Below are 16,980 nucleotides of genomic sequence, written 5' to 3'. Positions count from 1 at the left end.
AGAGGCACAGCCTGGCTCAGCAGGAAGGAGGCAGGGTTTGATGTAAGGGCAGTTTACCGGGCAGCAGAGGTGAGCAGGGTGGAGGTGTTGCCTAATGGTGGCAGCTGAGTGCTGAGACACAGTTGTCTCTCTGACCTCCCTCTGACTTCATGTAATTTAGTCCCTAGTCTCAAGAGGGTAACTCATCCATCTGCTAGCACTTGGAGTTCAAACTTGCCTTTTTTTTCTTCTCTCTTTTTTTTTTTTATAAATCTGTATTGTTGGCTAAAACCTTTCAGAACACATATTAGGTCTGGCAGTCAGGGGAAGGCTCCTCACTTCCACTGTATTAAAAGCTGATTTCATTTCACAGTGAATAAAAAAAAGCCAGGGGTATGGGATTACTGCTCTAAAAGGTGCTCTCATTGCAAATATTACATCAGCAGTAGGGATGTCTGGAGTCAGAGAGAAGCTTGTGAAGACAGAAAAATGGTATGTTTCTAGGAGTGCTTCTACAAGACAGAGCGTGATGGTCTCAAGGGGATGAGGAACAGCACTGGCTGCCTAATTTGGGGGATTTAAACTCGTCATCTTCATCTTCTTTAATTTGAAACATCACTCATTGCCTATGTTGTCCAGCGATTCTTTAGCAAAGCCACTGTCCAAGCAAGTTGACAGGTGCTAATATGGCTTCCAGGGTTACTTTTCAGCAGGATTATCAGCTGACAAGCTGACATTTGCAGTTTGCTTTGGTTGATTTTAGGACAGCTTTCTGTACAAGGGTGATGTACTGTTAGTTTTTATTCCTGGGATGTCACAGCAGTGGCTTCTCTGTTCATTTTGTTTTGGCAAAACTGAAAGTACCCATTTGTGTGGGGAGGGAAAAAGGCTGCTATAATCTAAACATGAAAGCCCTGATGACTGTCTTGTTGTCATGCAATCAAGAATTACCTGAATAGCATCAAATGAGAGATGTTAGGCAATGTAAACACTACTTCATGATGTGGTACAACAGGCTGAAGTGCCCTGCCATGGAAAGTGCAGCTAGTGCTAGATCCTGCGGTTTGTTTCTTATTCCTAAGCTTGCTGGATTCATTTTACTCTTAATTTTCATATTTTCCCATATCCCTATAAATAATTGTAGGGGAGGAATTAAAATTATGGATGGCTCTGTTTCTCTGTAACCCCAAACCCTCATTCTACTATAATTTAATCCAGTTATCTCTGCAGCAAATGGCTGAGAGGCATATGCACACCAGCACCACTCCCCTTCCCACTTTACCCCCCGCACCCCATATGGTGCCTCAAACTGCTGTGCTGATGCTGTGGTGCTTATACCCCCATTTAATGGTATCCAGCTTTTTCTGTCATTTGTTCCAAAACGTTATGTTTGGTTTGATGTACATTGACACTGTCAAACAAGATCTCAGTGCGGAGCGCTTGCTGCATCTGCTTCTATTCTGTGTCCATCATTTTGCTGACAAAGGTACTTAGACTTGCAGCCTGGTGGGGTTTTTTCTGTCTATCCACAGGCCCGTGGCAGCAGTAACATCTGCAGGATGGATCCCGGCCTTGAGCGTTTTAGGGCTGAAGTGCACAAACTCTGTGGCATAAGAGGCTTACACAGAGAGATCTCTTGCCCCCAGTGAGGTCTCTCTGCTCCTTGTCTTTGGGTTGTTTGAACTGGAGGTGAAATATGTTTGATCACTGAGCTGTAAAATAATTTCTTCCTTACCCTTGTTGTCACTGTGAAAAAAACAAACCAAACAACAGAAAAGTGAAAAGAAGAAAACAAAGTTGGCTGTTGTTCAGCTGTCCTCCTGCAGGAAAAGAAAAACTTCTTTTGGAGAAGGCTGGAGGGAGTTGAGAATTTATATCTTGTACCCTTGTATATCTTGTACTTGTGCACCAAGTGCGTGGCTGTGAACTCTCTGACGTGTGTCTTAATGCTGTTTGTGAGCGATAAGATTTCAGCCATGTTGATAATACTCACGGAAATCTTGTTCTAGTCAAAAGCTATTAAAGTTGATGTTATATTTCAGCAGAAATATGTTTATTTGGTCCCAATGCGTTAAATAACCCATTTTAACATTTTTGCTCTCCTCATTTATAAAATGCATCAGTGAGGACACTGTAAAGTACAAAGTCCCAGCTGCATTTGGGACAAATAATAAACTCATACTTGCAAACAGATGTCTCTATAATATCTACAGACCTGCTCCAATGTAGGAGTTGGTATTGTACTTTTTATTTCCAATGGGATACACAGCACTCCAATATTCTTTTGAGTTTCCATAAGCCGTAACAGTTTCTGATTTTAAACAGTGCTAATTAGATGGAGGTTTCTCAAGCCTTTAAGACCCATGAGACATTTGCTTCAAATCTGTTAGAAGGCAGATCCTTTTCACAGGATAGTCGTTTTTCTCCTTCCAACTCCAAGTTGCATGGTGTGGTATTTAAAATGCCATGCTTTCAGCCTGTCCCAGCAGCAGTGGGTGAGAAGTGCAGCTGCTGAGCTGGGATGGGAAGACTTCAGTGTGTATGGAGAGGATGAGGGTCCAGGAGATGGTGTGAACACACCGGCTAAGTTTAGGAACTCCTGCATTAATGCTGGAACACACCACGTAGAGCAAGAATGAATTATTTGTTCTACTCTTTTTAAAAGAAAACAGCAAATATTTTTATACATTTCCATTGAAACAGGGACAGTACAATCTCTGTGATAAAGCAAATGAATTAGGGATTGCTGCTGCTTGCTGTTGTTATCTTTTCTATTTTATTATACTATCCTCACATTATCCAGAGTCTTTATGTTCTTACCAGTTTCTGACACGTCTGTCCACGTCTGTGTCCCTCCCCCTCCACCAAGGGTATGCTCATTTATTTTACCTTTAAGACTGAAAATAGTTTGGTTATGTTCTGTTTAGAAAGAAATGAAAAGCATTTCCCATCAGATCTGAGTATAATCCTTGGGAAAGTGGTCTTGAGTGGCTCTGTGGGGAGCACAGCACACGCTGCTCTGTTATGCACGACTCCACTGTAACATGTAGTAAGATGCTGTCATTGCTTAAATACTTAGGTGTTAAATTCACGGCTCTGATTTAGGTACTCATCAAAACAAGATGACAATTCCAAGCCCGGTGAAATGAGTGAAGCAATGTAAATGGCTTCAGGTCAGGGTCTAGCAGAGGCCAAACCATTGCCTGCAGAAATGTTGGAAGCTGAATCAAAGTACTTCACATCTCTGCAAAACAGGTAAAGATTTGTCACGCTTGAAAATCATGAGAGGCCTGTCTGTATCTTTAGACACCTTGGTACTGCTAGAAATTTCCCACTGGCTTTACGAACAGGGAGATAGTGCTGATGGAACAAGTGTGTTGCACAATGTACATAATCTTGGTGTCTGAAGCCTGGGAATGGTGCTTTCCTCAGTGGCACTATGGGAGGTGAGGTGCCAAGCAGCTGCATCCTTTTTGGGGTTCGTTTGGAGGGAAAGGTGCTGGTCTTAGGGAAAGAACTGTTGTTTGATGCCAGGCTTGGGACGTCCCCCCATCTGCACCACCTGACCAGTTGCTAAGGTGCCATGTTATGGCCTAAGTCTTGACAGTGGTGGGGAAGCAAGGCCGCTCAGGCTGCTGAAGGGTGGACGACCTCCGTGTGCTGGGCCAGTGGTGCGCACAAAGGGCGGCCCTCAGACTCCTGAGGCCGCCTGAACCGATGAGCTCAGGGGCCGCGGGAGCCTGGAGGGGCCGGAGCACTTCTGAGCCGCCAGCACATCGCCGAGGGGCTGCGGGAGCCCGGAGGGGCTGGAGCACTCCTGAGCTGCCCCGACATCGCCGAGGGGCTGCGGGAGCCCGGAGGGCTGGAGCGCTCCTGAGCCGCCCCGACACCGCCGAGGGGCTGCGGGAGCCGGGAGGGCTGGAGCGCTCCTGAGCCGCCCCGACACCGCCGAGGGGCTGCGGGAGCCCGGAGGGGCTGGAGCGCTCCTGAGCCGCCCCGACACCGCCGAGGGGCTGCGGGAGCCCGGAGGGGCTGGAGCGCTCCTGAGCCGCCCCGACACCGCCGAGGGGCTGCGGGAGCCGGGAAGGCTGGAGCACTCCTGAGCTGCCCCGACACCGCCGAGGGGCTGCGGGAGCCGGGAGGGAGCGCGGCGGCCGGGGCGGGGCGGGGCTCGGCGGCGCCAATGGGAGCGGGCGGGCGGCGCCGGGCGCGGAGGTGGTGAAGGCTCTCGGCGAACAAAGAGGGAGCGAGCGGCGCGGCGGGAGGGAAGGAAGGAGGGAGGAAGGGAGGAGGCGGGGGGTGCCGGCCATGCGGGGCCGCCAGCCGCGGCGCGGGTGAAGAGCGAGGGGGCGAGCGGAGGAGCAGCGCGGGTGGCGGCGCTCCATGGCCGACGGGTCGGGGTGAGGCGAGGCGAGGCGGCGGGCATGGCGGGTGTCAGCTACTCGCCGCCCTGGTGGGTGAGCCTGCTGCACCGCCTGCCGCATCTCAGCCTGCGCTGGGAGCTCACCGCCGCCGACTTCCGACCGCACGACGCTGAGTACCAGCAGGTGGGTCCCCGCACGGGGTCTGTGTGCGTGTGCGAGCTGTGTCCCGCGCGGGAGCCCCTCACAGCCCGGGCGGCGCGTCTGTACAGCCGCGGGCTGTGCGGGACAGAGGGTGCGGAGGGTGCTCGGCCCGCCTTGGGTAGGGGGGTGTCGGAGAGGACGGGACCTGACCTCGGCCTCCCGGGTGGGTGTCGGTGGGTGCCGTGTCTGCCCTGCTCCGTGTGGGCCGTGTCCACCCCGCCAGCGGCAGGTGGGGGGCTGCTTCCCTGCCGGGTCGGGGCAGGCCGGGGTGTGGGGAGTCTCAGCAGCCTGGGCCGGGGGCAGGAGGCCATCACCGCCCGGTGGGATGGCCAGCAGCCCCGCGCTGCATCCAGCTTGCTGGAAGTTCTTGGGAGAAGGTAAAATGGGGCCCCTGGAAGGGGAGTCGGCCCTGGCCAAAGTGCCGTGGCCGGGTCGCCGCGCTGCCGCAAGCTGCGCTGCCCGGGCGAAGGCACCGTCCCGGCACGATGACCCCGGCCGGATCGTAACCGCTCACCGCCGATGCTAATAACCGCCCGCCGTCGATCTCGCCAGCCCTGCGCCTCCGCGACCTGCAGAGATCCAGCAGTGCCTTTCCACAGCCCAGTAACAGCCTGCTGGAAAACAGATGACTTAACGCATGGGAGCAGCATTAGCATCAAGTGCACGGGAAGATGCTCGCTGAATACTTGTGTGCTGCCGTGTTGTTGTTGGGGTTTTTTTTAATGCTGCTTAGCCTGTATTCTGTGCTTGGTTGGCTAGGCACGTAATTAAAATGATTGTGGAGTGAATCTGTGTGCACCAACATCTGTGTTCTCTGCTGTGATCTTGGAACAGAGCTGCAGTGATTCTGCTGCCTCGTTTTGCCATGGTCTCTGGTTTTGAAAACACCATTTTGCTGTTCTGAACATACTTGCAGTGTCCTATATGCGCAGCCTCCTATCATGCACGCAGAGAGAAAGGCTAGGGAATGGAAATGGTTCTCGCTTATCCTGGAAGTAAAAGGTATTAGAAATACTTTAGAAAGCAGTGTATTTTGGCCTTTTGTTTTAAACAGATGAAGAGATTTTTGGGCTGAACCTAGAGCAAAATGAGAGATGGATTTAAAAGCAATGAGTAGATATAAACCCTCCCCCCCCATCTTTAAACCAGTAAACAAAACAGACTTTTGACCTAACTTTTGTATTTGGGGCTTCAGTTTGTTAATTTGTTTAGTTCTCTTGGCTTAGCAGAGTTCAAGATGGCCACGTACAGCTGTAATGCTGCACAGCAGCTCAACTGTATTTCTGTGACCTCAGAGGGTAGCTGCCTTTTAAAGCAAGGGTTACGTGATGCTGAAGATCAGAAGTTAAGAGTTCATGGAAAGATGTTCTTGGGAGTGTGTTATCACGAAATGAGTGCTTGTTGACCTTTCAATAGATAGCAGATGAACTGTTTCTCATTTAAATTGCCTAAAAGCATTCCTTGCAACAGTCTGGGGTTGTGTTCATTTGTCAGATAATTTTTCTACAGTAATCATATTCTGACTTGAAACCTTCTGCTGCTGTACTCCTGTGTAGCAGCCTCCCATCCCTTGATGATATTAAGGACTTCTTGCATAGCAGTTGATGGCCTTTTAAGTCTTAACATCAGCATTGTCTTATCAAATCTAAACCCAAATGTCTGGATTGCTAAAGTGTCTGTCGTCAAACAGAACGATTTGAGTAGCAGCAGCAGCTTTGCTGGTTTTGGGGTTGATGAGGGATGGCGAGCAGGCGTCAGTAACACAGCCCGTGTTATCGGTGTCACTGCTTATGTAACGAAGCTGCTGTGGCTCTGCAAGTTGACTCTGGAGTTCAGAGCAATGTAGATTAATTCTAATGCAGTGAAACAGGGAAACTTAATCCAGGAGTGGTTGCTGGGATGCTAAATACTCTCTCGCGCGTTAAATTGTTCTGAAGGCATTTTGGTTTGAATTCTAGCTTTTTCTATTAGCTTTGTTATGAATTTTCAGCCTGTGCTGGCATAGTCTCCCTTTTTCCTTAGGAACATTCTGTATTTAGCTGTCGAGATTGTATACATCCTGAAAATAAGAAAGTCTATATCTTACCTTCTGCATACTTTTATTTGTAGATCTCCTTGGCACAAAATATGTATCTTTTAGTTTTTTGTTCCATTAGTGGTTGATACCCCAATTCTTAAGTCCGAGCCGTTAACTGCATACTGCAATTGACTTCTCCAGTGGCTGAAGAGGGGTCAGTGGGGAATGCTAGCAGTGAGTTTATGGAGGTGGGAAAAGGCAGTGTCCCTAGCTGTTGAAAGGGTGGATTTAGGTTTACTAAACTGAAAATACCTTAAAGTTTCTGTGACTTCAAGTCATTGAGTAGATGAACTGTTATCATAAATAGGCATACAGCAGAACTCGGTGTCTGTTCTCATTCTGATTTGTTTATGAGGAAGGAAGGAAACCACGTGTCCTTTCTCATTCTTCACTGCTTCTCCAGAAAAGATTTCCTAACCCATGACCAAGGGAAAACATTGCTTTCCTTTTAAAACCATTTTCTTTAGTAACCTTTTAGTGAAGACCTGCCTTTTTTTCTTTGTACTTGTGTTTTGATGATAAGCTTTGAACTTGTGCATTAACTGAACATCCCGCTTCAACCAAAAGTGAAATACCGTGGCTTGGGCTTGGATGTTTTCATGTCACTTGTTGCACTGCTACATGCTCCTGCAGTTGAGGGGGCTACTGATACAACAGGCTTTCCACCTCTGCCTAGCAAGAATTACTGTAATGTGCAAGCCACTATTCCCTTGAAGCAGCAGACAAGCTATTGTCCTCTGAAACCTCTCTGAAGTGCGTGTAGCTTGTAGATAAGCACATACTGCTGGTCTTTGAAATCTAGGTCTTTGTTATGACTTCATGGACCCTAGATCATGAAGAATATCTAGAAGGATGTAGATCTAATGGCTGGTTATGCTGTTCTATCCCATATAGTCACTGTCATCAGAGCAGGAGGGACACCCACTGTGCACCGGCCTGTCTCAAGGCATCTGTGTCCATTGTGTACCAACCTACAGGAGCTTCCTCCTTTTGTCTGAAAGCATGAGAAACACTTATGGCAATGTTATTGCCAAGGCCTGAGATCAATGCAGCTGTAGATTTTGGCTGCTACCTTCTTCACTCTAGTCTGTCTCTCAAATTCTCTCTCTTGATATTATTACTTATCTTTTTCCATAGTGTATCTTGTTGCATTAGGTTAGAACAGCATGTGTGAGTGTGGAGAAGCAGAACAGATCCTTCCCTTCTGGACCTGATTGTTTAAAAATGTGTGTGTATATATATGTCCTTCACATGCTTCACTTTTGTCATGACAAGCCATGGACAGCAGTACAACTAGGGGCCTTTTCTGGGGGAATGAAAATGAGCTTCAATTTAGAATGAGCTGGGATTGTGATCCTTCTTCTCCAAGGGGTTTGGCACGCTCTGGTGAATCCTGTCAGAGCTGCCTGCATGTGCTGCTTGCAAGGCTTGCTCCATAGTGTCATCCCTATAGAGGATCTTATCAGACCAGTTCTTTTTCTAACTCCCATGAATCATTTGGGTTGAAGATATCTTGATATGAACAGTTTTATTCTGGCTGTATTCTCATCTGAGTCATACTGCAGTGCTCTGCAAAGCCTTTTCATTGTGTAGTGAGTCACAAATTCTGGAGTGAAGGGAATATAAAAATGGAGCAAAGCTCGTGTTCCTTCTGGCAGCATCATGCTAATACTGGTTCTGGTCTCCATACATTTTGCTGCTAAACAAGTGATGATGATCTTACCAGTACTACCCACTTACTTTCCAGTTCATTTAATCAGACTAGTAAGATGGTCTTGAGACTGCTGTTGTCACTAGTATAATCTGTTTAGTAATGTAAGTACTTCTACTTGTGACTTACTTAGTTGCATGACATTGAATTAACTTTATTTCTCAGGGTGAAGAGCCTTGAGGTAATGTGGAGGTTACATGCTGGAAAGAAGTAGAAAAGCTGTATAGCGTTTTAATAAGCACAACAGGTAATGGGATATCAGGTAATGGATATCTTTGGTACTGTCAGAAAATGAGCTTACAACACTTTAGCTCTTCAGGCTCACTGTGTGCTGAGAAGTATCCTGTAAACAGTGAAGAAGAAAAGAGGCTGTGAAAGCTAAGCTACAGACCACCTTGACTTGAATTTCTACTTTTTCTTAATTGGTAGAAAATGGCAATGTCGACCTGAATCTGTGTAAACATGTGGGTTCTATGTGAATTGGGCTAGAATAAAGCAACCTTCTCCAGCATCTATGAAATGCTTTCTTTGCACCAGACTCATGCTTTTTCTGTGAGAATCAAAACTGCAAATGCACAGAGAGTTTGTGTAATGGCAACTGTATTTGCTTTGGAAAAAAACTTGGATGTTTGGCTCACCAATTAAGGTGCGGAGCCAGGCCTTGTTCATTGATAAGAACAAGGGTGTGCTCTAGTCCTTGGTTTTGAGAATGTCTTTTTAGTGTTGTCATCCAGGAGTTCCCTATCATATATCTGTCAGTGCTTTTGTGTTGCAGCATTCTTTTTCTACTACTGTGTGTGTATTGAGGGAGGATCTAGCAGTGAAAGGTGCTGTGTAAACCCAATGATGCTTCCCTTTTTCTGGCTTGCAGACTAATCCAAGGCGTATGTGTTTGAACCTGTAGGCAGAGGTTCAGCAAGGAATTAATTCTGTCAGGTACTTTCTGGCTCTGTGAGGTTGTTTCCCTGCATATAACAGCTAATGTCATCTTTGGAAGTATTTCTTGGCTGGAGAAATGTGATGGAACATAAACTGCCAAAAAACTTGGATTAGAGAGATTGTTTTAGAACTTCCTCTACTGTACTGGCGTCTTATTTCCATTCTGAAACCAAGCGTCTTTCTGTAAATTGGAAACATGTGTATCAGTCAAGTTGGATGACGTGGTTTTGTCTAGTTGGCTCAAAGTCAGAGGGTAATGTGCCTGTCTTAAAGGGGTTAGACTGAAGGTTTCTTTCAAGGATACGTGGACCACTTCCAAGGTCTGTTCAGTTATCCTGCTGTAGCATTAGTTTGCTTATATTTCCAGAAAGGTTAGATGACCCTTGTTAGCAGAATCCAATTTTTTCTAATTAGATTGAAGCTGCTTTTAGTTTTTTAAGAACTGATGGTAAATCCAATCTTCCCTTTACTCATCAGTCTCAGTTGCATGAGTAACCATGCAGTAATACCTCTTATCAGCAAATCGGTACTGCAGTCTGACTGCTTTATTCTGTTTGATCTGGAAGAACCTTTGCTGGGGAACTGCAGCATAATGAATAACCAAAAATGTAGAATCAAGACAATATTTGATGGCAGATTTTTACCATAAGTACATATACAATGGTTTCTGTTGACCATACATCCAGTTATGCAGCAACATATGGTATACAGACAGGAAAAAAGTCAACCTTTGCCAGCTTTCTGTCTGCAGCCTTACTTTTCTGCTGACCCATGCTGTGCTGCTGCATTTTCAGAGGGTCTCCTGAGAACTGTCAGTTTCTGGAAACCCTGACTGTAGATTACCTTACTCTAGACAAAAAAAAAGTAACTGTTCTGAATGTGTGCTTTTCACAGACCAAAGTACACACAGGGAGGGGTAAAAGGTGACTTGGAGAAATGCAGAATACATTATGGAGAGAGGAGAGAAGGAGATGCAAGTGAGTGTGCAAAGATGTAAACCATGTTCGATTCATCCTAAAAGTACTAATACAGCACAGAGAAGATGCTTTTGCCAGGCCTGGTGAGCTTCCCAGTCTTAGGAGACCTTTATGCAGCATCTGGTGTTCTGAAGGTATCATGCTGGTCTTGGCTGGAAGAGAAGAACCAGAGTTAAAAGCATTAGTCTAGTTAGGTAGTGGCACCTTAGTGCTTTTGCATGAAGACAACACTTGTCACCTTTTTGGTTTTTTTTACCTACATGAGTGTAACAGCTTATATCTCCTGGTCTGGATTTAAGTATTTATGAAGTAAATCATGGGTAATGCATCCACCTCCTCTGAGTGCTGCCTATAGATTGCACCTACCTGAATGTACACCAGCGTTTTTTGGTCTGGAGGAGCTGACATTTGCATTTGTTTTGGCAAAAAGGAGTCCAAACAGGAACTGAAAGTGGAATTGAGGATCTCTAACCTTCAGTTTGCCACTAAAATACAGCTACTTGGGAAGCTTATCTAGGTGTCGAGCTGCAAAGCCTGATCACTAGCATTCCGGAGAAAGGACTAATCAAAGTCAGTTAAATCAATTCCCCTTTTTTCATCCTCTCAATTCTTAATGCCTTTTTTTCTTCTTCTAGCACAAGGTTAATTGTACACCTCTTCTCTCTTATTCCTTCCCCTCACCAGCGCATTTGGTAAGGGTGAAGTCCAAAAATGGTGGTTCATGCTGTTTGTTGATGGTAGTAAACTCTGTTGTGGCAGAGCTTGCCTGGTAAGCTTTGTGTGACTCCTTTCTGAGAATGCTTCTGTACCTGTAAGGATCAGTGTGCTGAAGACTAAGCAGTGATAGTTAATACTTCTTCTGGAGTCATTCTTTTGTTCTTTGATTCCAAGTGTACTTTTGGATGGCTGCAAGCAAGCACTGAGTAAGATTGTACTCACTTCACTTTCTTGAGATGGAGGGGGGTCAGCATCTCATTTGCAGCTAACCTCTGCCAGTTTTCTTCTTGTTTGTTTCTTGTAAACTTTCCACCAGTTATATTGAGATTTCCCATTCCCCTTGAGTGGGTAGGAGAACTTTGGCTTATTTTCAGCTGAATGTATTTCCCATAGCTGGGGGAAGGGACTTAGGTCTGGGAATTTATTTGTTCTAAGAATCAGATGAGAGTTGAGTAACTTTGGAATATATCAGGATTACCTTCTGTATTGAACTTTAATTATCTCTTTAAAGACATGGAGAAGACTCAAAATAGTCATATATCATATTGATATATGTTACAGAGTTGTCTGTAATAATAATAGTAATAAAACCAAAACCCGGTAACTCTGCTCCTTTCTCGGCAGGGCTGTCTGTACTTTTTGAGTATGTCATCCTACCAGTTCTTTGTTTTAGCTGGTGTTGATGATTAACAACACAGATGAGCTAAACTCAAGGAGGAATCAAGTTCATGCAAGAGTTTTAGTCCTGGGGGTGCACTCAGGCGACAGTCAAAAGCCATCCCTGTTAGAAATGCTTCCCATCCCTCCTCAAGGAGTGGCTTAGACTGTTGTTTGTATTGCAGTGGTGAAAAACTAGGAGTTGGTCACATTTATCTGCAAACCATAAATAATTTTAGCTACATGATGAAAGAGTCTGCAGGTATCTAGTGAACAGTCACTGTGAGGCAGTGCCATGCTGATGCTTTTTTTAGTATCTATTAGGTGAACTGTGAAAGAGCTACACACAGTTGCACTTCAATGCTGCAAAGGCTTTTATTTCAAAGTCTTTTTTTTTTTTTTAGATTTCTGGATAGTAATCTACTTGTAGCTTTTGAGTCTTAGGGTTTGGTAAGCCACCAATGTGCATGTTCTTGCAAAGTAGTCATTTGTGTGCTTAAGGCTGCAAGGCTATTCTCTTGGGAGAGGGGGGGGAAAAAAGGTAGGTTAGCGTGCAAGACATGGACATGGCAGTTGGTGTAACTCAGTCGTGATACTTGTACTGATTCTCTTGTCTGAGCACTTGGATATGAGGGTAACATTTATAATAATGCATGCTTTCACATGGCTATCGGGTTGCCTGCTTCAGCAGATGTCATGTATGCCAGACTCTTTTGAAGTTATTTTAACAAATGAGCATTTATGGTCAGTAGTAAAAGCAGCATTGAAACCAGCCAGGGGAAGAGCTGACATTCTCCTTACTCTCGCTTAAACTGGAGCTGCACCCTCGGATTGTGGTTTTCTTGGTCAGGACTAAATGCTTTTTCTGGCTGTTACGGCTCAGAATGGTGCCACACGTGCATATGCATGAAAAGTCCTTTGCAGTGTGAAATTAGGGATGAAAGATATTGCTAATCAGTCCTAACAATGCCAGACTTATTCCTGGACAAAGGGAAATGGGAATGTGGGGAATGGATGTTTCACAAATGTATAACACATTCAGGCGCGTTGTTATGCCAGTGTTGGTGTCTGTGCATGGACACCCTTTTCAGCCTGTAAAATGCTGCTGTTCATGCAGGGAATTTAAACAAGCCTCTATTCAACGCTGAGATTCAAAATAACACCAAAATCCAAATGGAGGCACTTCAGTTGCATAATAGTGTCTGTTACAAGGAGGACTCAGTGGAGTAGATGATGTAATGCTCCTTAAGATAAGGCCCAAGCTGGGGGGGAAGAGAGGGTCGGTCAAGGAACCATTAAGGGTATTGGTAACTGTATCAAAGCTGTCTATAGGGTGTTAATTAACAAGCCTGTTTAATCCTAAAGTTGATTTGGTTACAGCTGTAGATGTGGAAAAAATGACCCATTGCTTGGTGCTACCTGTTTTCTTTCGTGATTGTAATTGCTTTGATGTTGAGCAGTAGACATCTGAATAATGTGGTGGGGAGAGTATGACCTCGCCGTGCTTCCTGCTCTTTTCTTGAGGTAAGCTTTCGTGCAGCTGAACAATGTGCTCAAGTTCCTGTAGCTGGTAAACTGGTAGTTTTGATACTGGTTATAGTAGCTATGATTTCTTCAGTCAACCAAAAAGGTGTTTTCTGTTGGACTGCTGAAATAGCCTTGCTATTTAAGTGGTAGTCGTAAAGGATGATGTTGCTGTTCTGAAGCTTCTGATAGTTACGGCTGTTACTTTTCTTTCTCCCTAAACTTAGGTCTAGAATATGCTTGTTTTCCTCCGCTTAAGACTAGACCATTCCTTCTTCATGTCACTGTCTTGCTGGAAGTACCTCTGTAGACTCTTCTCTGACTGACCTGGTCAGAGAGGTGCCATGTGATTGCTGCCTTTCATAAGGCTCTGCCTCCCTTCTCCCTTGTTTTACAGTATTCACTCCAGGAAATGTTGAGAAAGTTGAGAGTAATGGAATTCATGAAATTCAAGCTGTGCTTCAATGAAAACGTGTTTTCAATTTCTGCCTCCTTGGAAGCCTGAGACTGAACTGTAATTGTTGGTGCTTGGGTGGGGGTTGGGGCTGGGGATGAATGAAAGCGGTGGAGTCAGCGCTCTGCAGAGCCTCTCGCCTGGCATCTCACCGCTTCTCAGCATTCAAAGGCTGGTGTGTGCTTTGTGGCAGCTTCAGGAAGCGTTTTTGTATTCAGCTGTCCATAAGGCCCAGGCGTTTTCCTGCTGGGTTTGATCTGGCTTTCGGGGCCTGAATGACAGTGACATGTTGGAGAGGAACGTGATGGGGGGAAGCATCAGCTGGGGGTGGTTTATTCCCCCCTCTGTGCTCTTGATCCTGCTTGATCATGCTGTCCTTTGAGTGTCCTGATGCCGATTAAGAGTGAGAATTATAATGGTGACTCAAAAGCCTTTGGTAAAACTCATTAATTCATTCCTCCTTTAATTAGACACCCAGCCATGGGCTTATAATTATCAGAGCCTAGGAACATTTGCAGCTGTAGTAAGCTGTGCTGCATCCATTGCAGAAATCACAGCTTTTTGGCAAATGAAGATGTGGTGAGCTTTTGTTTTGGGTTTTGGTGAGGGATGTGGAAGGGCATAGAAGTGAAGTAAGTAGCTGAGAGTGTGCAGTGGCTGACCTCTGGCTGAATCTTGCCTCATGATGTTGAACTAAGAGGAAAGGGTGGAGTTGTTTTGCTTGTAAATATTTTTTTTTTCCTTGGGAGGTGTAATAATTGAACTTTGAAGGAGAGAAAAGAGGAAGGAGAATATAATGAAAGGTTATGCAAGCATCCTCTCTTAAAATTTAGCACCTGAGGGAATTTTGCTTTTGGGGTGAGAGTGTCTGTCACGGGAGCAGTGCCCATTTTGCTGTCCAGAAGGAGTAGCTGAGTGTTTTACAATAAAAAGTACCAGGTACTTTTTTTGAGTTGTCTGGAGGGAAAAAATCAATAGCAAACTTCCATATTCTGTAACTTCTTGTTTCTGAAATGTGAAGGTAATTTTCAGAACTAATTTTTGTGGGTGACCCCTGTTGACAGATAACTAGGATCATCTGAGTGAATTTTGTGCTACTTCTGGTATCTCTGAATATTTGTACTGAGTTTTTTGTTATTGTTACAGAAGGAGAACTAGAGGGGAGGCTTGAAAGAACTTCTGGGACGAAATTGTTGCAATTCTATTTGTAGTTATGATTACTGTTAAGGCAATGGTAGACCCTAAAAACATGGTCTCCATTATCTTTGGACTGACAGGCTGTCTAGTGCAAGTAATACTGAAAGACACAGACGTAGGAGAAGGCTAGGGATGGGGATAGCTTTCTGTCATTGGGCTTGGACAGATACAATAAAAAAAGATACATTTACTCTTTTTTAGCCTTAGGATTTGAACCTGAGTAAGATTAGACTGAGCATCTTGTACTTGAGTAAATGAGAGGTATTGCACAAGACTGGAAGTACTTGTAGTCAATGGCAAGTATTAACGTTTGTGCTCCCTTAAGAAGGAAATCAGTTGTAGTAGGTGCCAGGAAAAGAAAAATGGATCAGCTGTGTTTTGGGTCTTTTTCTGTCTAGATTTAGTGGAAAGCACAGATAGCACATCCAGTGAAGATGGAATGATTTGCTTGACACTTCTCCTGTAGCTAAACAGAAGTCTTTACTTCAGATGAGAGTTCTATTTTAAAAACACTGTACAGCACTTCCTGTGTGCCTTTTAGTATTCCAGAATGTGACTCATGTCTTCTGTCTGTCCTTCTTGTCCTCTCACCATACAGTCTGAGTTATTGTCTGCTTAGGAGATCGAGTAGTGCATAGAGCGTGTGTAGGATAGGGTTTCATCCCTGGTATCCTGAGGTCAAATAGACTGGATCACTGGCTGTTCTATATGTATAAAACGTACATCCAAAAATCTTGTAGGTTAGGTGGCAAATGTTGAACTAACCACAGTAGGCAAATTAGCCTGAGCAACAAATTTAAGTTAACAAACACCCTTCATTCTCATAAGTACAACCAGGTAAAGATCCTGCTAAAGTTCCTGGCTGGTCTCAAAGAGTTTGAGTGCTCTAGCAGTGAACTTCTTGATCACGGCAGGAACTGGATTTTGAGGTTTTTCAGTTTGACCTGCTGCAAGTTAAAATCTTCTTAAACACAAAACTCTTCTAAAGCATTTAAAATGCTTGAATATTAAAGAGTGATTAAAGGTGATGAATATGAAGTGTCCAGCACTGTTGACAAAATTCCCTGTGTGGACAAGCAGTACTCTGGGACATGCTTCTGATGCCTGTGCCTTGGTAGACAGCTCTTGGAGAAGCTTTGTGAGTGATAGTAGGTGCTGAGAGGATTCTGCTGAGGTGTAAATAACAAGGTTGGACAATTGATGCTAGCTCTGCTGTTTTTGTTAGCTCAGCTTAGCTTTTGCCTCAAGTGATCTGGAAGTTCTAGGAAGAGGAGGCAGGGACACACTATGAACTGCCTTCTCTCCTAAGTACAAGATGATAAGGTATGGGAATCTTGTTATCCTAATCCCCTCTTGGCATGTACATTTTTTTCTTGTTGATGCATTTGTATCTTAAGTCTGAAATTCTTAGAGGCAACTGCTTGCTGAGTCACATGTGTGTGTTACTCCAGTGCCCTTTCAACCTTTTTGGTGTTTGTGTGGATTTTGTTGCAGCTATCAAGATTCATTTGGCTGCTATAGTATTTCATTGCTGTTAATTTTGTTCTCAGGAAAACATTGCTCTGAGAGACTGTTGCTTGTCTTGTAACTGCTCCTAAATACATTTAATAGCTATTTGCTAGCTGTTGCATCTTCTGCCTGTGGTTGACTCACCTCTTAATGTGTTCCTAAGTGTTGAAGAGGACTGCAGATCCAAGTTTGTTTGGTGGGTAGATCTGAATCATCTTCTGCTGATGTCAGCCACACTTTGGCTTGGGAGGAGAGGTACCTATTGTAGCACAGCAATGGTTTAGCCAACAGGGAAATGTAGTTCTGCAGGTATAACCTATGGGCAGGAGTTTCAACCTTAACTTAGTAGGTTTGCTTTACTTGTGTTGGCTTCAGTAACAGTGATCTTGTTTATTTGATGCAATAAATGAAATACAAGACTCCTAAGAACAAAGAAGTTTCAAGGATAGGCCTTGAATGCTCATCAAGGTCTGAGTTCAAACCGGGCATGTCTGTATTTCATTTCTTTTCCAAAGTGGAATTTGCTGCTTGATGTCTGATGTACTGAATGCTGAACTTTTTTTAACACCTGTGCCCTCATATGGGATCCACCAACAATTTAGTTCTTTGCTTGCTATTTCCAAACACATATGCCATCTCTTCTTTGGTATTACAACTAGTCCCACAAGACACTC

General features: G+C 44.7%; 1 protein-coding gene across 1 annotated transcript in view; it reads left to right on the top strand.

Moving 5' to 3' along the window:
- The first annotated feature begins 4,289 nt into the window (after nucleotides 1–4,289).
- Nucleotides 4,290–16,980, top strand: part of TTYH3 (tweety family member 3) — a 75,778-nt gene continuing 63,087 nt past the window's right edge. The window contains exon 1 of the mRNA XM_061992648.1: nucleotides 4,290–4,526. Coding sequence (XP_061848632.1) covers nucleotides 4,404–4,526 — 123 coding nt within the window. The 5' untranslated portion in view covers nucleotides 4,290–4,403. The remainder of the gene's footprint in view (nucleotides 4,527–16,980) is intronic.

This window comes from Colius striatus, chromosome 3, assembly GCF_028858725.1.
Source record: "Colius striatus isolate bColStr4 chromosome 3, bColStr4.1.hap1, whole genome shotgun sequence".
NCBI lineage: Eukaryota > Metazoa > Chordata > Aves > Coliiformes > Coliidae > Colius > Colius striatus.
This window is presented reverse-complemented; position numbering and strand designations above follow the sequence as displayed.